Below are 19,190 nucleotides of genomic sequence, written 5' to 3' on the forward strand. Positions count from 1 at the left end.
TGGTGGTCTTCTCTGTTCCAAAGCCAGTCTCACTTGAACGAGGAGCACAGCACTGCTTATTCAGGTTGGTCATTGAAAGGTGTAGAGGTCTGGTTAATTATGACTGCTGAAGCGAGCTTGTTTTTTCAGTTACGGAGCTATGGTACTATTATATTCCAGAGTAATTATCATTGTGCACTTGAGAATCTGAGGCAGTGTGGAAGTGTGTCAGCATTCTGGGTTTAAAAGTGTGTGGTGGGGTGGGGAGCTCAAACTCTTCACATCAAAAGCCAAATCAAGAAACTCTCAACCTGGGAAAACTTGAAATGGATTTCATATGGAGTTGTAGGAAAAGTTTTTAGGACTGTGTTTGCTACTTGCCAGTGGTATTAGTCTGCCCTCTAGTTGTGGACAACAGTATGTTGCTGGCTTTGGTTTTAGTTCTAGCCTTTCTACTTTTTCTTCACGTATTTGTTATTTTAGGTAGGTGAGTTCGATAACTAGTTGTCTTGGTTCTCCAGTGGAAATGGCTGTTTGACCTATTGTTCTGAGTACCACAGAGACAGTTCTTTGTGCATAGACGATACCAGCCGAGAATTGAGAAGAGAGTTTTACTGTGCTTGAAGGGAAAGTAAGGCAGAGTAGCTTCAGGCCCAGAAGGCTTTACTGTTTTAACACAGAGTTTGGAAATGTCTAAGTTGATTTGTTACTTACCTCTGTTTGAAACCAAATTTGAATCTAGTGTGTCTCTCCTCCTTTTCTAGAGAAGAAAACCTAAAAGGTGGTGCTTGTGCCTTTTTGAAGTGGTGTACAGCTTGTAACAGATCAGAGCTTGTCTGTGACAGATTCCTGTGATGGCAGTGTTCCTGCTGCAAGTAAAGAATCTGAAATTTGGCCACTGTAGATGAGTGTCAATATGAAATCCATTACCTTACTCGACTCAGCAGAGACTGAGATGTCTTCATAATATAATCTTTATTATTCTTTTTGTTTTAGACAGGTCTGAAATTAGACAGCCAGAGATAGTTAAAACAACAGCAGAACCTCTACAGCAGTATATTTAACATCAAGAAGAACTTATATTTTAGTTGTGAATAGTCCACATTTTCAATAAATGTCACGTAATCAGGCAATGAAGGTGTGTATTTAAAATGTGGTATAATATTTATTTTGTGATACAAATACCTGTACAATGAGTGTAAAAGTAGTTTGGCAAGCAAATTTGATTTGGCCGGTTTCTGTTTAGGCAGGTAAACATCAGAAATGAGAGACAGGGTACTCAAGAATGTGAGAGGAAGCCAATACGTAATGGATTCTGAACATTTTGCCATTAACAACAGCTTTTGCAGTGGAATAGTGTGCACAGAATCTGTTTTAAGTCTTTTCTTTTTTTCTTTCTCTTTTTCAGTGTAACATTAGCAATATTCTACCATATAAAGAACAGGTGAGTGAACTTTTTTTTTCTGCTGAAATATAGCAACTTTCTTTTTGAGCCAGGGATATGGGCACTTCAGTAACAGCTAGTGTAACTTAAAGGAGTTGAAAAATCTCAACAGTTTATGTTCTATATGCTTCCCCTTTGTACCCCCTCTTGAGCTGATACAGAAAGGTCAGTATTACACCCATTGAATGGCACATCCTTCATCTAGAATGAAGTATAAAAAGTCAAAACAGAGGGAGTATGGAGAATACACCACAAATCAGCCTTTGAACTTTGTTTAGCTTTTTCTGAATACAGAGGCACAGACTAGTTTTGACGGGTGAAGAAATGCTGTCCCATGTACAAATAACTGTTGCCATTATAGCTAGTTAAAGCACATGCTTCAAAATTGCAGCTGCCTTTTTGAAATAAACACTATTAATGAGACAGTTTCACATGTTAAGGGAGAGCTGTACTAAGTATAATATGAGAATATGGATAGCTATTTTTCAGCTTCTTAAATATTCAGTTGTAAGATCGCATCATTAAATGCATTGCAAAAATACAATATAACTTCATATTATATTCTAGGAAAAGCTGAACTATAAAATATGTCCCTTTATCCTCTTTAATGATTAATACTTTTTTAGTATTACAATTAACTCTTGTTGCTAAACCAGAGATTTTTACTTTGTAGAGATTCTGACAGATCATTGGATATTTTTGATGAAAAATCTCATCCTCTCACAGTAAGTGTAACTTTGATCCTCTGAATGTGTATCAATATACATTTTTTAACATCTTAATTTTTACTGGTTAAGAGATAAAAATGTCTTAGCACCAGGTCACAAGTGAATTGATCTTAAATTGTATCTTTATATATAAATGCAGTGCAGACAGTGTCCTCTGAACTTCTGATATCGGCTAGATCATGAACAGAACCCAGTCTTTCTAAATGTTGCAGAGTATATTTGGTTTTCTATGCTTTAAATATAAATAGAAAGCATGCTGGTTCTCGCATATTTCTTATCTGAACTTTCTTGTCTGACCCCTTTCTTCCCCTCTTTAACACTACTTTAATTAGAAGTCTTTCCTATTTATTTAGGAAGACATGGTTAGTAGATATGTGGCTAACCTTTTCAATGACTGCAAACAGGAGGACATAGAATCATAGGACCATTAAGGTTGGAAAAGACCTCTAGGATCATCAAGTCCAACCATCAACCCAATACTACCATGTCTCCTGAACTACCACTTCTCTTGAAGTGCCACGTCTACGCATTTTTTTGAACATAATACATGAAGCATCACAGAAAGTAGGAGACAGTGAGTTTGGTCTTAAAAAAACCACAAAAGGCAAAGTTTTAAGGCAAATATGCTTAATGCTGCTTGTGGTAACAGCTAGGAGCATTCCACGTGATTTTAATTTGATGGTCCTGGTACACCTTTTTAGACAATCTTTAAGATGCAAAAGCTCATGGTACTGGCAAGCTCAAGAGTGGAGCATGTGCCTTTTATGTCTACTTGGAGCACTACTAGCTTAATGACTGTCCTACAGAACCACTTCCTTTCTTTTTATTTGAAATTAATTTAGTAAAGCTCTAGTGGCTTTAAAAATTCAGTTTGCTTGGGACTTACCTGAGTGAATGCAGCTTAATCTGTGTCACAGATTTGGCCTGCTAATAAACAGTTTTTAATAAACAATTAAATGTTTTAAGTTAAGAGTTTCATCCCTAAACATGAAGCATTGTGTTAGGAATTCTACCCTTGAATAAATACAACTCTTTACTCAATAAAAATAATGAACATCAGGAGAAAAGCTTTATAGAAGATTTCTTGTATGGACTTGCAGCACTTCAAGAGAAGAGTCTGGTCCAAAACTGTTTTAACTGCCTGAATCTGTTGTTTCACACTGAAAATTATTTATGTAAGGTGAACTCCACTCCATCAGACAATTTGTTTTCTTTATTTAGCAACCTGACATCTTTTGATCCTTTCATATAGCCTACCCCCTATTTAATGAGTATGAATAGAAGAAAATCACTGTGTCCTTTGGGGAACACTTAAAGGTCTTCTATCTTACTGCAATATACAGACAGAAGTATAGTAATGGCTGCGTGTCATACTTCTGAGGGGAAAGATACAAATGGCTTGCTAGTTTCTGTAGCAATGGGGTTTTGGCTTCCTTTTAAAACCTTAATTAGCTGGAAGAAATCTCTGAACACCTTGTCCTCTAAAGATTCAGTCATGAGGAGTCCAAATCCAGGCTCTATTGACCCTAATAGCAGAAGTAACAAACCGAGTTGCTAGCATCACAGGGCTTAGTCACAAATACCAGTCTCAGTCCTTTCTTCCTCAGTTCCAGTCAGCAAAAATGTACTTCTAGATGTGCTTTTGTACTGCTCGTAGTGCAGGAATTATGCAAGGGGGATCCTGCTCTTGTTATTCCTAGTGTTGCGTGCCCACCTTGGAGAGGTAACCTCCATTGGTTAGTGGTGTATTAGAGGGCTGTGTGGAGAGTACAAAGTTAACTTACCTCTTAATTTTGCTTGACACTGTTACCTGGCTATTTTAAACTACAAAACCACATGAAAATGCTTGCTGCTTTGCTTACCTTATGACTACTTGTTTAATGTCAAGCAGCTCTGCTGTTCTCATCTGGTATCTTCACTGTACTATAGGTCTAACTTGGACTGTAGATAGAAACCTCTTCAGTATCAACCTTGCAGAAACAGTGTCTAAAGCTCTTCAAGTTTCATCCCTCCAGGAAGAGTGCTGAATATCAGAATGTTATGGGGGGACAGGGTCAGAATTCTCAAACACCCATTTTAGGATTGCTTTTACAGACTGTTTATTTCTAACCTTTTCTTCTCCCCTGTATTTAGAAACAGTTCAGCATCATGTCAGAGTTAAGCCTAACTGTTCATTAGCTTTGTTGTCTTTCTGGAATCTCTTAAGAAAAGTCCTGTGAAGACAGCGTAAGGTACCTTCCAGTTCTACCTGTGACAGAATTATTGACATGTGTTCTTCAGCTCTTCCTCAGCTAGAAGGGGAATCTTTTGAAGTGTCTTAGTTTTGCCTTTTAAGAGCAAGTGGTTCCCTGGTGTGTACAGATCCATGATTTAAAAAAAATTTTTTTTAATCTCTTAGTCTGTAAAATGTTCCATGGACAATAGTTGGCATGATGGTGGCTCATGCTCTTTACAGTTAGCCTTACAGATCAAAAAAAGTGTTCAAAACAACAATATCAGCTAAAGCTGTTGTGTTTGGTTTGGAATATTCATAATACTGCAAGGCTGCTTGCTGCTTTCAGTATATGATTTTGTTCTGTCTGTGACACGGGAAGGTTGTAGGTTGTATACACTTCAGTGAGAAGAAACAACCATGTGTAGCTATTCTTCAGAGTCAGTATTAAGTAAGAACTATTTTCAGTAACTCAGAGAACTTTCTTTCAGCGGGAGGAAGTTCCAGATGACTACTACAAGCATGACCCTGATCACAAGCACATCTACCGGTTTGTTCGGACGCTTTTCAGTGCTGCACAGCTGACAGCTGAATGTGCAATAGTGACACTGGTAAGAGATGCCTGATTACTCAATCTTGAGTTTTTGGAAGACTTTTTTCCTCCACGCAATCACTGAACTGGGCTGAACTGGCATTTAAATAGTTACAGTATCTTGTGAAACCTTGTTAATAATGAAGATGCTGTACAAGTGAGTTCATTAGAGAAGATTTCTAAGTAGTCACAGAAGCGGTTAACTAAAAAGTGACTTACCTTTTCTTTAGATGAATATGTAATGCTTAATTACTTATCCAATTAAACATTGTTTGTTTCATAATATATAACTCACTGAAGAAGCTTGAGAAAAGGCAGAACAGTGGGACACTGTTAACAGCGGGGTATAATAAGATCAAACACAAAAGACATCTTTTATTTCAGTTGTGTGGAGGGGAAAGTGGGAGCTTTGAGTTCATATTAACCAGAATAGTGTAGGTAAGACCCCCTAAGGGGTCAAGGATCAATAACTGTAGGAACTCCAGGAGATTAACTTTCTCATTATCATGTCCTTCAGTCATTGCCACCTTTCTATAAAGTTTTCTTTTTATTAAACCAAAGAGGCTACAACTTGTTTCCCCAGGTGACATGGAGGTACCTGAAACTTAGGAACTAGAGTAAGAAAATAATTTCATTAGTTTGTTGTTTGATTTCAGAAAGCAAGATGGATATAAAAAATTGTTGATGATACTGATTCCTTTGTGCGCACACACATGTGTGCATATACATATATGTATATGAAGGGAAAGAAGAAACCACAGCCTGTATAATTGCTGCATTAGACAATCTCTTAAACTCCACTTAGTTGCATACTAGACTTCAGTCTGCATGTGGCTTCTTTCTGAAAAAGTCTGAAAGGAGAACAGAAGAGAACTGTCTCCAAAAACAATGTGGCAATTAAGCAAACTCAGCTTGAACAACTCTCTTTAATAAGGAAATAAGTAATTAAAAAGGCCAGATAGTTAGAGCTATTGAAACTCTGAAAGAAGTTTGAGGTTTTTGATTTTCCAAAGACAGGCAAGCAATTTTGACAGAACAAGATCATAACTAACCCTGGGCAATCTAGCCAGCTGGAATATTTACAAAAAATAGAAACGAGTTAGTTTTTAAAGTGGATTTTACCACTAGATGGCTCTGTTATTATAGGAACACCTTTAGTCCACTTGAAGGCTACAAGCAAAGGGTGGAAAGAAAGTGTGGGGAGACCCTAGTAATAAAGATTGATCCTGCCCTTAGACCTCTACAATAGCTTCCTGCACTCACTAGTTTATCTGAGGTTTCATTAGGACCTTGGACTTAGATTATTTTTAATGTTCTCTTCCATAAACTAAGTTCAAATTTGAATGTGCAAATTACTCATTTGGATCATTATAGGAGTGTGAATAGCAGAAAACTTTTAAGAAAGGGACTGATTCAACATCTTTGGGCTGATCTGAGATTACATGGAAGGAATGAGTAAAAGACCAAGGCGTATCTTTCACTATCTAAGCAGTTGGTGATGTAGATGAAAGCAGAGGACGACATTATTGTAGGTGAAGAATTGAAGTCTGTTCTTTACGGGATGAAGTAGACATAGCACTACGATGCCTTTCATTGTGGAAGGATAGCAATTAATGTGTCTCTGTCCCATGACTACAGATCACAATGCAGGTTTTAGCACTTCCTGTTAAGCTACAGGTCCTGAACCCTACCTGTGATGAAAGGCTAGTGTGGTGTTGAGTGATTTAGTGTCCCAGATAGTCACTGACAGATTCTCATTAGGACCTGTGTGGCTCCGTGATGGGAAGAACAGTGAGCAGTGTCTCACTGAAACTGCAATGGTCCGTGCTGTGAACAGATTCTTCAGGATCTTTATTGTATAACTTGGTGGTCCAGTTCTTGTGTTCTGCTAAAAAATGGAACCTGTAACTCCTGAAAGTTTGGATTCTAAAGTGTAAGTAGTAATCACTAATACTTATTTTGACACACTTGATGGTAATGGGATAGAATAGTCATATTGGACTGGCATGCTTGCTGCTCGGAGCTCAGCTCCAGGTCTTAATAACGCAAAAACTGGTTGGCACTTTTTTTCTTTCTATAGGTTTATTTGGAAAGGCTTTTAACCTATGCAGAGATTGACATATGCCCTAGTAACTGGAAGAGGATAGTCCTAGGAGCTATTCTGCTGGCTTCTAAAGTCTGGGATGATCAGGCTGTGTGGAATGTGGATTATTGCCAAATATTGAAGGACATTACTGTTGAGGACATGTAAGTTGCAAGGTTTGGCTAATCTGCAGTGGTGGGTTTGGGGTTTTTTTTTAATGGCAATTTTTGTAATTGTACTGAAAAAAATGTCTGTCTCTGGCGCCATGACATATGTACATGATGGGTCTCTGGTGTCTGACCTCATCAGTTTTTCAGCCTAGGAAACTTTGGATAACCCTACTTTGAGACAAATTCGTATTAATATTTCTAATGACTTGGGTGAGTAACTTCAAAGTTAGTTTTCTTTACGTTCTTTGCCCCAATGATGAACCATAGGACTGGCTGCTTGTTTCTACTAATTGTTTGCGTTAGTGTAACTTTAAAGTGCCCAATTTCTATTCTTATCAAAAGTCTTTTTGGGGAAGAAAAAAGTGAACTAAATATGTTCCCTGCCTTTTCTGTTTTAGAATTTGAAAAATTGCAAGGTAAGCCATAACTTGTGACTTATGTGTCTGCTCTTGTATCCAGCTAAGGCCTAAATATCTCAAGGTCTGAATTCCTAGCCGCTGCTGCTGACAGACAGGTGTCTTTTGTGTTGGTATCTGTGGTGGCATGTGTTACATCCAGCTACTGCTACAGCTCATCCTCTTTGGGTGAGTTCTTAGACTTGCCCACAGTGCTGAGGACAAAATCCTCAATCGTTACTACTGCTTGTTTATGTAAGGCTGTTTCTCATATATGTTCTTGTCTCAGATGTAACTTTCAGTTTTTCAGAAATTTTGAATCTGCTGTCTTTTCTTGGTGCACTCAGCTTTAAGCCCTACAATTTCTGCAGTTTCAGAGGATGTTGATCCTTGTGGCTCCAGGCTCATACTACAGGCTGGAGGCGTATTTATGTGGAGTGGATTTGGCCCATTAGATTTTCTGTTAAATTCCTTCTCGCAAAGTTCTCAAAGCTCTCAGAGCTAGATGTCAACATTATTGTTTTAATTCTATTTGCCAGCTTGTTCCTCTATTTCCATTATTATCACAGTGGTAGAAGTACTAGAAGGCTAGCTTAATATTGGGCTTTCTGGCCTTAATAAACTTAATTACATGTTTTATGTGTGTTTGAGTCTTATCACACTGATGTGGTGTAATTGAGCATGTGTCCAGGCCTATGTAACAGCCAGTTCTATTAGGAGCAAACTGAGGCGGTAGAGGTTTGCATGCAGCACTGGGAGGCTACCTGTGTGAGAGAGTCTGCTCTTGCCCCAAGCTTTCTTCCTTGGACTCAGTCTAAAGCTGATACTTAAGTAATTATTTATCTGGGATTCTTTAGGAGGAGCAATATCCAATTTTCTTCCTTTCAGGTGGGGGGCAGCATTTCTAAAAATGGGGGAAGTTATCTGCACCAAAACAGTTTTTGTTGTTCAAGTTATTTCACATCGCAAACAGTAACAGCAAACATAGTACCCTGTTTTATATACACCCCTTGCCTGGGAGTTCTTTGTCTCCAAACGCAGGGCTGTGCCAGCCATGCTTTCAGGAAAGCATAATTAGTGATTTTATACAATGTACATCTTCGCTCAACCTGGCTCAGAGTGCTCATCTATCTGAGGAACATACTTGAAGCGTTGCTGCAAATATCTCTGAGGTGGCTGAAGTGGGGTCAGCGATGTTAGGAGTGCTGGAGTATACATCTTGCTCTTTTTGATGTCTCCTCTTCTGGCCCTATTTGGGACAAATCAAATTGATAGCACTGAAAATACCTGTAACAAGCAGGATGTTTATTCTCTATTGCCAATGCTGGGCCTCCTGAAATTGTCAGTACTTACATTTTCAAAGCAATGATGGTGGTAGGGAAAATAGACTGAATTTAGGCTTATTTTTTCCCCCCAATTTGAAGATGGGATTTTTGTAATCACATCTCATTTGAAATGACTTAGACCTTTGAATGTAGGTAGGGGCAGAAACTGTACAACCCCTTCTGACAGTGGCCATGGGGTGTCCATCCCAGGCCCTGCACTGCTGCAACTTGGCAGACTTCGCTGCTCCTGGGTTTGGATAACATCATCACGATCAAGGGCTTGGAAAACTGCTTAAAATATTCAGCAAAATTGAGTTTTAACTTTATAACTCTACATTCAATTAGTAGTTGGTAGTATAGTTAATTGTCAGCTTTAGTCATTCCAATATTTGATGGTGAGTATTAGGTATTCTGAATACAAGTGCTACTGAGAGAAAACAATTGGCAAAGGAATTTCAGGCATGGTTGCATCCTAACATTGGAGATGGCTGGTGATGCTGCCAAAAAAACCACCAAAAAACCCAACAGCTCCCCAACTAAAGATTGCTTGGTGGGACTCTACCAGGTATCGCTCCCTGGGTGGGCCATTCCTGTGCAGTAAAGGCCTGTCTGCAAGGACTGATGGTGAATTTTGTCTGTGAACTTTCTGTGAATTTTCCTCTTGGCTCTACATACCTTGAATGATCTCCCTACCCTGATGGCATACTCTTATTGAGCCACTACAAGCTAAGCATGGGAGTCACACCATTCTGGAACTGGCAAAAGGTTTTATATCTGTTTTAGTTCACCCAGTTTACAAATCTGTGTGTGCACATATGTGTACAAGCCAGACACCTCTTCTGAAGGCAGCGTAGGTGCACCTTGTCCCCACCAAACACACTCTCCTTACTGCTTAAATCACTTGTTTGGCTGCCCTAGCTCACAACTGTTATCAGCGTGAGCTGCGTGGCTCCTAGAGAAACTACTAGTGAGTTAAAGTTAGTCTAGTGAGTTAGTTAGTGAGTTAGAGTTGCCATAGCCTCTTCCTACTCTGCATAGGTAAAGTGTTCATCTTTTTTTTTTTTTTCTATCACAAGCACTTTCTTCTTTGACCAAAGCAAAGGTGGGTTTTTACTGAAAGGGTTGGTTGTTTTTTTTCTTTTGGGGGGAGGTGTTTTTACTTATTTCTAATGGCCAAAAAATCAAAGGAAATTGGATTTATATTTAGAAGTCATCCTTTTTCAAAACTTGCTTGTTTTGATGAGAGTGAATCCATAATCACTGAAAAATTAACTGTGCAGCTGCTAATCTTGCTATGATTGCTTGTAAGGGGACACATGCTGTTTGTTCTTTTGGCTACATGTATTTGTAAATAAGGCATAGAAAACACATGGGCATTATCCTTTCCCAGGTTTTAAACCACTGTTAATAGACTTGTTAATCCAATAAAGAATTGTATTTTTCCACAATTAAAATGTATTAGTGTAGTGAGTACAAAAGGGGCAGTGAAGAGCATTTATTCACAGGGTAAATCAAGCTCTGATCAGCTGATCATCAAAACATTATCTAATTTACATTTCTATAGGCTTATGACCATATGAACAGGAAATTAATTTTGGCACTAGGTTCAATGGTGCCTGAGTCCACCATGCTAGAAACAAGCACAAAGCCACTATTCATATTGAGACCTGCCATCCAATACAGGACACAACCTGGATGATCTCTTGATCTATTATATATCCCTCCCGCCCCCACCCCACCCCCCCACCCCCCCCCGGGGTAAAACGTCCATTTTAAAAGCTCCCAAAAAGCAAAAACAACCTTGGCACTGAATTCGTACAACTTAATCTTCTGGTGTATTCACAGTTGGCCTATACAGCTGTTAAATTCTGTAGAGACAGGTCTGCTACCAGTAGGAATAGTCGCTGTGAGTTAGTGTTGAACTGAATTGCTTGGTTTGGGTAGCACCAGTTTCTTCTAGGTTAATTTGTAAAACATTAGTTTTCCTCTGTAGAACATCTTGGATTTAGCTGGCCATGGTACAGTAGCTGAAGCAGCCTTTTTCATGTCATGGCTCTCTCCCCTCTTTCCTCCAAATACTTTACCCAGTGAAAATAAGACGAGTGAGTAAAAACTGGACAGTGCCCTTTGACATAGTACTTTGTTATCCTGCCTAATGCTATTGAGGAGAAAATTCCTTCTCCCACCTAATGCTGCTTATTTATTTATTTATTGGAGATGAATCCATGTTGCTTCAAGAGGCTTTTTTCTGTGAGATAATAGCAGCAGCTCTTCATAGATCCATTTGTTGCCGTGGTGATCTGCCTACTCCTTTTGTTAGCCCGCCTCTACTTCAATAAACCCCCTTCCTGTTATCAGCCTGGTGAAAATGTCTGCAAGTTCTTCAGAGCTAATAAACAGCATACATCATTCCTTTCATCTGATCACTATAGTGTGGGGCCGTACAAGAGTGAGAATGGCGCATGAATTGTACAGCTGCACTAATGGAACTCCGAAGAATGAACCTCCCCAGTCAGCCGAGCGAGTGCACAACAGGGCACTACCTTTCTCTCCGAGACGGAGGTGCCAGGACTCAAAAGCTGCACCTTGTTTTGAGCACTGGTGAATGACCTGTCTCTTGAAACTAATAATGCAGAGCTCTCGATGACTATTTCAAAGTTGCTGGTTTTAAAAACAAGCTTGAGGTCTCTTCAGTGTTTTCAGCCAGCTAAAACAATCTTTTTCTTCCTTTGTCTTCTGTCCCTTATGCCTCCTAGGAACGAGATGGAAAGACACTTCTTGGAGCTACTGCAGTTTAATATCAATGTTCCTGCCAGTGTTTACGCCAAATACTACTTCGATCTTCGCTCCCTAGCAGATGACAATAACCTGAGCTTTCTGCTGGAGCCTCTCAGTAAAGAGAGAGCACAGAAACTGGAGGTAATGGTCTGAGATGGGCTGAGCAGGGGACTCTGTATGTGTAGTAAGAGCATCTGTTGCTAATCATGTTAAGTGGCAGTTAGAAGAACTAAAAAGCTTTTAGATTAGTGTATTACAGGCTAATTTAACCCCTTTATAACTACAGTTAGCACTTCTACAACCATGCCTAGGCTAAGATAGTATTCTAAGGAAAGGAAGGGACAGAGATTACAGAAGTTGAGCAGATCACAAAATAAAATGGATGTTATTTTGGGAACCGTAGCTCAGCTAGGCTACTTAAGATTGAAAGGATTAGTGTCATATGTAATGGATTGTCTGTCCTTCCCTGGTCACAGTGTGTATTCCAAGCACTTAGAGACAGTCACTCTCAGGCCTTTCTAAATACTACCAGCTGAAGGTTTCCCACTGCATCCCACTGCACAGCTGCTTTTAGATTTAGAGGAAGCACTCTTACTGCCCTCATGGTTTAATAAACCATTTGTCTGGGGACAGCTGCAGAAATAATAATGGGGTTTTTTTTTCACAACTTTTAGAACCTCACCTTTCCAAAGAAATGTTGCTTTCAGCTAAAGTTTTGGAATAGCTGCTTCTCGGAGTCCTTCAGAATGTCCAGAGGAGTGTAAATACAGATTACTGGCTCTTTCTGCTCGATGGGAAAGGCTGCCCTTCTGTGAGCCCTCAGAGCTGCCTTCGGTATGAAGGCTCATTTTCAAAAAACTTGAACTTTTGTGGAGTCAGTCTTTCTTCCTAGTTGTTGGAGATATGTAAGACATTTTGAAAATATCTAAATTTACCTGGGTTCCCAGGCAAAATTTCTTGTTGGATCAATGCAACCTTTCATCTGTCCAGGTTTAATTGATGACTCTGCATGTTGTTGTGTTGACCTTTCAACAAAGGCATTACCACAGGCCCTGTGTACACTGATACCATAGCCCCTTTCAAAGAGGGGTGTGCTACGGTATTCTTGGCTTATATTGTTCTATTGTCCACCCCCAGTAATTCTGCCAAGTGCCAGGTGTTTTTATTTTGTCCCAGAAGTGGCTGAACTTTGGCAGTAAGTGTGATCCCTCCTGGTCCTTTGGAATGATAGGTATGATATGCCTACAAATTCCTCTATTTAAAGTTAAGCAATGCAACTCTTCTGCTTTGTCTCACCCTTGTTACTTGCACTTTAAGCTAACACTGTCACTAATTGTAAATGTGGTTGTAGGGCAGTTCATATTCCACAGGAAATTGTTTACTGAACTGCTCAGTGCCCAGGCATAAGTGGATGATTTACAGATTGTGAGCCTGTTTTGTTTCTTCTTTGCTAGCATTTGGGGGCTTGGTATTTAAAACCAGAGTAATTTTCAGTACGGTATGTGATTTGCCATAATGCACTTACTAATCACATATATAGGATGTTTTGTTTTCAATTCTAAAACGAGATAAATATTTAAACCATTTGCTAAAAATTTTAATTCTACCTTTTGGTTAGAAGCATGTAAGCAGTTAATAGGAGTCTGTATGAAGCAGGGAATTAGTATTCCAGGGATTGAAAACTGATTTACACCATATGGGCGACTGGGGCTAAATATGTCAACACAGGTTGCTTTATGATTGATGTGCTAGCATTAAAACAGGATGGAGAGTCTGTCTGGTCTCACACTGGGAGTTCATGCAGCCAGTGTCTCAAAGAATGCCACTCTTGAGCCAAATGCATGCCTCCCGAAGGTCGGCAGAAATAAATGTAAATAATTATTTTAAAATACACTTAGAAGTTTATTCATGTTCAGAGTGCTTTTCACCTCTTGAACTTCTAGAACACTGGGCTGTGCTGAATGGGTGCTGCCTTAAAGGGAAGGTGTAGGCTTGTAGCTGATCATAGGACTCTGAAAGTTCATCTGGTGATAGGTGGTAAATTATTAATGGAAGTAAATGTTCAGGACTGAAATTCAGTTCAGCCTTTTATGACAGGTATCCTTATTTATTTGCATTGATAATGCCTGAAGGCTCCAATCAGAAATAGGTCTTGCAGGGGAGGAGATACAATGTTTTCCGGACAACCATGTGTTATTAGGATTTAAATAATTAGGCTTATTATTAGAATAGCTGCACCAGGATAAAGGCTGATTGACTTGCTAGATAAGCAAAGCAGAGGCAAGCCAATAAAAGGGTGAAGAAGCAGTTAAATACTAAGTGTTGATATTTAATACACGTGCTGATATTTAATAGCTGTATTAAAGTGCCATGGCTATTGCCATGCCATCATGCAGTGGGCTGCCCTCCCTTCTCAGACCTCTTCAGGAACCTGATGGTACGAGTGATCCTGGGAAGAGCATGTTGGGGGGGGAGGGTGTAGAGAAGGTAAGGCAAAATGGATGTCCTAGTAGAACTTCACTTCCTACGCTCACTTGCACTGAGTGGCCAAGAGCAAGGTGCCCGAGGGAGTGCAGAAACCTTTTCAGTTTGAACCTTTTCTTTCATAGAAATGGCTGGGTTGCATGCGTTTTTGTCCTGTTAAAATAAATGTTTTGTGCTGCTGCATGTGCCAGACGTAGCTACTAGGTACAATTTTGAACGTAACTTCCTCAAAGTCATAAATCTGAAATGGATCCAAGTTTTCCATTAGATAGTGAGACTGGTAAAAGAAAGAAGGTGCTTGGATATGGAAACCATTCACCTTCTTCATGTGCTACTTTCTGATGGGGCCTGTCCCCATCCTAACAAGAACCCTATCCTTGAATATTTTCCCTCCAAAGAGTATTTACTCTCATTCTAGGTAAAAAAGCTAGTTACGTCACTGTTACAGGGCGCCTGCTCTGTTGGTATTACACTTACAAAAGCTTCCTCGAAATGTCCGAACTTTTCTAATTTGCACTTTTAATTTTGTATCTGAACGTGGTACTCAGGCTATCTCCCGGCTGTGTGAAGACAAATACAAAGACTTGTCAAAAGCTGCTATGAGACGATCTTTCAGTGCTGATAACTTAGTTGGTATCCGCCGTTCTAATGCCATCCTCTCCTGAGGAGAGAGAAAGTTGCAGCACCATGAACCAGCATCCATATGAACCGGAGGAATACCACCACTCCATGCACACATGCCAGCGGTGATGGTGTCTTCCAGCAAGAGGAGGAAAGGAGGGTAAACTAGCCAAGGGAGCCCAGAGCTTGAGGAGCATACTTGGTGCAAAAGACAAGACCTTTGTCAAATCAACTCTCTCCTCCTTCTAATGTATCCAGAGGTGCAAAAAGAAATTTCCCCCCTTCTCTCCCCCACAGATGTTTGCTTACTATGTAGGCCTATAGCTGTGAACTCTCGAGGTTTTTAATAATAAGTAGTTTTAAATTTTAGAATTTAAACACTAACCACATGACTATAGTTACAATGTTCTTCCCTCCTCTCCCTTGCCATCCAGAGTCTCCCTGCATTTGTATTTCAGGTCAACGCAGTGTTAACAAAAACAAAACAAAACATGGGACTCTCAAAGTATAAAGCCACTCTGGAGCTGAAAACAGTAGCATAGACACGTGTTGACAGCTTTTCCCTGGTTTGGCTACTAAAAGCTGCTATTATTGGTGATCTGTTCATAACCAAGAAGCTGCCCAGCAGGAAGGAATTCTAACTCTGCACCCACAGCTTCACTCCAGTAGAGATTGTCAAAAGACTTTGAATGTTCTGACTGGGGGCAGAGATATGGTTTTATGTATTGTTAAAATGTATAGGGTCCATGCTGCATTTCTTGTGAATTATGGTGCTTCTCTCTCATTTTCTAATACTTACGTTGCTCTGGAAGAGATGCAATCTGTATATTTTTCTGAGGCATTGATTGAGAAAGTTGGTCTGGAAACATCATCACCATCCCAAACAGTGTAGCAAGCCAGTGGTGAATGGTGTGTGTGCAGCACTGCTTCTCTGAGTTCTACTGCGGATCTCTTGTGCTATATACAGTGGAGTTCCTAAAGCTGATATTGTGTATCCATCTGGCTCTCCTTGGGTTTTTGTTTCCTGGGAGGGATTTACATTCATAATGAGACAGTAATGAGTTTGAGAGAATCCTGGACTACCTAACAAGGTAGACTGAAAAATATTGTTCAACTGAGAATTATCAAAAAGCTTTCTATAAAAACATTTTTTAATACACACCCCACCCCGAAGTGAATTTTATCTTGTGCAACTGCTCTAGAGGCTTGGGTTTTGCTCTTTCTGAGAACTTGGAATGGAGCTTACTTTCAGGCTCTGAAACTGAACTCTAAACAGGATAAGTATTATTAGACTCTTCCTGTTACAAGTCTTTGTAGTATCTTCCCTTCTTGGATCCAAATAGATTCTAGGCAGTTTGTCCTAGGAGCAGATCTCCCCCCGAATGGCACAGGTTTTGTGCACTTCCTCTTCCAGCCAAGGCCCAGAAACTTAAACTGAACAGCAAGTCTATATGCCTTTGAGAGTGGGGCTGTCTGAGTGTAATCATCAGTTTGGCTGCACTCAACTGTTAAAATGATGAATATAATATAGTCTTTTGCAGTATGCAAATATGCCAGCCCCTGCCTCCCAAATCTGTGGAACTTGGCACTTCAGGTATTGATCACGACTCAATTTTGAAAATAACGCTACATCTTCAGGTGGTTTTCCTTTCTCATGTTTGTATTAAAAGAAAAGCTAATAAACTCTATTTTAATTAAATTTAAAGGTGAATTGTGTGTTCTGTACAGCTGTCTGATTTCATGCCCCCTCACAAGTACTTGGTGCTGTGCAGCTTCTCTCAAGTATGAAAAAAGAAAGAAAGAAAACCAACAAATCCCAGTGGTGTGTGTTAAGGCTCCTTCATTCCCTGTACCAGCCCCTCACCTTCCTTTTATCACAGCGACTTGTGAATGCCTGGGGAGCCGGCAGCAGAGGTCATTCGGCAACTGTGAGTCGCTGGGTCGGCAGCATGGGGCAGGGCCCTGGCAGCCTGCTTCAGCTGAAGGCGTGAGAGAGTCTTGTGTAGCTGCTATTCCCACATCTCGTTTGGACTTAGTTATTTGAGCATTCTGAGTCAAATTCTACTTGCTGACAGTTTCTTTGCACTTAGATAGTCCTTAAGTAGGGCCAATTTCTCTGGAGGTGATCTGATGTTTTCAAGTCCTCCCTTGAGGAGCACTAAATTAGAAGCTACAAGTGACCAGCTCCTGGATTGACTTGTGACCTAATTGCTAACAAGCTTTTCTTTCCTTAGCACTGCCAGGTGCCTTCAGCTCTGTGGGATGGGTCTGGAAGCACTCGCTACAGGCTGGCACATGGCTTCTGCAAATGGCAGCCGTTCTGCTGTGAGGTGCTCAGCGGAAACTTGGGGCAGTCGTTTACCTTTTTTGCTAAATGAAATGGAGGCTCTTCCTGCTGATCTGGATGGCAGGTAAAAGAGAGCTCGAGCTGACAGCTGCTTCCACAATATATTCTGTGGGAGATTGCTGCTCCAAACTTAATTTTGCCTAGAACCTTAACTGGCTTTAGTTTTTAGTGTAGCATAGCCCAGAGCACATTGTCAATGGGCTTTTGGTCTGTTCAGCAGACACTAAACAGGGCTCAGCATCAACTCGCCTTCTTAAGAGAGGAAAAATAGCAATTCTGTTTACCATTCTGGTCCTGCTAAAAAGAGTTATATTCTAGAAAATGCAGCTACTGCCTTTCTTGGGCAAACAATAAAAAGTAACCCACACAGCTCCCTTATGAAGGAAGGAGCAGTGATAGTGTTTCAGAATGGATTACACTTATGTGGTTTAGAGGGAAGATGACCTGGGGGAGGGGGATACCCTGTAACTTTAGCTATTCTTTATATGTTGGCGGCACTTTTCTCAAAAAGGAAAAAAAAATTAAGACATTGTTACCTATGTATGCTCCCAGGGAAGAGCAACCAGCTACAGGATCAATATATCTTGTTCGTCTTAACAGCTGAATAATATTTAATCTCTGTTGAGGTGACCTCTGCCTGCATTTGGTTCCGGGGCAGCAGTCCCCAGCCGGCAGGAAGTATGTTTGCAGAGACAATAGCTACGTTATGGCCCAGCAAGAATAATGTGAGCACTGGCGAGAATAATGCAAGTGTTAGCGGTCAGCAGGGGCAGGAAGCTGTGGATGTGTTTGTGGACTACGTGATGCCCTTGGGTTTCAGCAGCCCTTTCCCTTTGTGTACAGGGAGTGTATATTTTGTTTCTAAGGGACTTTCGTGAGCACTGCTTCAGTGTGGGTTTGGCAGTTAGGAGGACAGGCACTTCAGGGATGGAATAAATGTCAAGACCATTGCTTCTGGATAAGAGTATAGGCGTCAAGCAGAACCTGAGCGGGCAGAAGCGGACAGAAGAGCAATTGAGGCAAGAGCTTGCTTGCACAGGGAGTTGGCAGGCATGCGTGGGGCAGGGTGAGCTGGTGTGCAGAGAGCTCAGCACGGGGCGGCTGCTGCCACATCCTGTGCCAGTCTTTCCCACAGCACAGTGGTGCAGTAGCAGTGTGTAGGACTGCCATCCCATAACGTTATCTGGCAAAAACTACACTTGCACCAAGTAAGTTGTTTGACAATATGCAGTGAATTACAGGGTGCTGCCGGAGTGAGTATAGGGCACTTAGTAACCACCACCCACCACCCCCGCCCCCCCCCAGCCACCCCTCCTCCATTGACTAGCTAGGGAAAAAGAGATTTAACTGGCTGAACATGTGCTTGTTTGCCTAGGAGTAGCAAAGCCTCAGGCTGCATTTGGGGAGGCAGTCTTTTTTCTTTGGTTTGGGTTTTTTTTAGGTGAACCAACTACTTTGGCTTCTGCTCTGTGATACTATTTGAGACGCTACATGGTCCCCATGCTGTCAGCCTGTCATGCCCATGCCACCCAGCCTGAAATTAGAATCAGAGTCCTTAGGTTTGGAAAAGACCGCTAAGATCATCAAGGCCAACCGTCAACCCACCACCACACTGCCTAAACCGCATTCCGAATTTGTGCTGCATTTGCACTGTTCAACCCCCAAGGAAGCCAGAGACTGCCTCAAGGCTGGCCAAAGATGACCAAATGGGACATGGGGGGGGGGGATGACAAAGCAACACAAGCATTAGGCTGGACTGTGTGCACGTACATGTGCTCACAGGAACAGTTCTGCAGGTGCTTTGCAAAAGGCTGCCTTCCCATGCTCCAAACCAGTGGTTGGAGGTTGGTGCTGCCAAACTCCTATTTACTGAAGAGCTGAGGACACAGCCGCCCTGGGGAGGCAAAGATGGCAACATGACTGCCAGCAAAGTGCTAGAGTTACTTCCAGAGGCAGGTGGTGAGTGGCTGCAGCTCCTCAGTAAGAATGTTGTGCTGAGATGGTGCATGTCCCCCCACCCCACCCCACAAGA

The 19,190-nt window shown here is 41.0% G+C and overlaps 1 protein-coding gene across 1 annotated transcript in view; it reads left to right on the forward strand.

The window, feature by feature from the left end:
• Positions 1–16,510, forward strand: part of CCNYL1 (cyclin Y like 1) — a 33,820-nt gene extending 17,310 nt beyond the window's left edge. Inside the window, exons 5-10 of the mRNA XM_075093753.1 lie at positions 1,388–1,423; positions 2,097–2,148; positions 4,855–4,974; positions 7,036–7,202; positions 11,685–11,847; positions 14,739–16,510. Of these exons, the coding sequence (XP_074949854.1) occupies positions 1,388–1,423; positions 2,097–2,148; positions 4,855–4,974; positions 7,036–7,202; positions 11,685–11,847; positions 14,739–14,855 (655 nt within the window). The 3' untranslated portion in view covers positions 14,856–16,510. The remainder of the gene's footprint in view (positions 1–1,387; positions 1,424–2,096; positions 2,149–4,854; positions 4,975–7,035; positions 7,203–11,684; positions 11,848–14,738) is intronic.
• Positions 16,511–19,190: the final 2,680 nt, after the last annotated feature.

Source organism: Phalacrocorax aristotelis, chromosome 5 (assembly GCF_949628215.1).
Source record: "Phalacrocorax aristotelis chromosome 5, bGulAri2.1, whole genome shotgun sequence".
Classification (NCBI taxonomy): domain Eukaryota; kingdom Metazoa; phylum Chordata; class Aves; order Suliformes; family Phalacrocoracidae; genus Phalacrocorax; species Phalacrocorax aristotelis.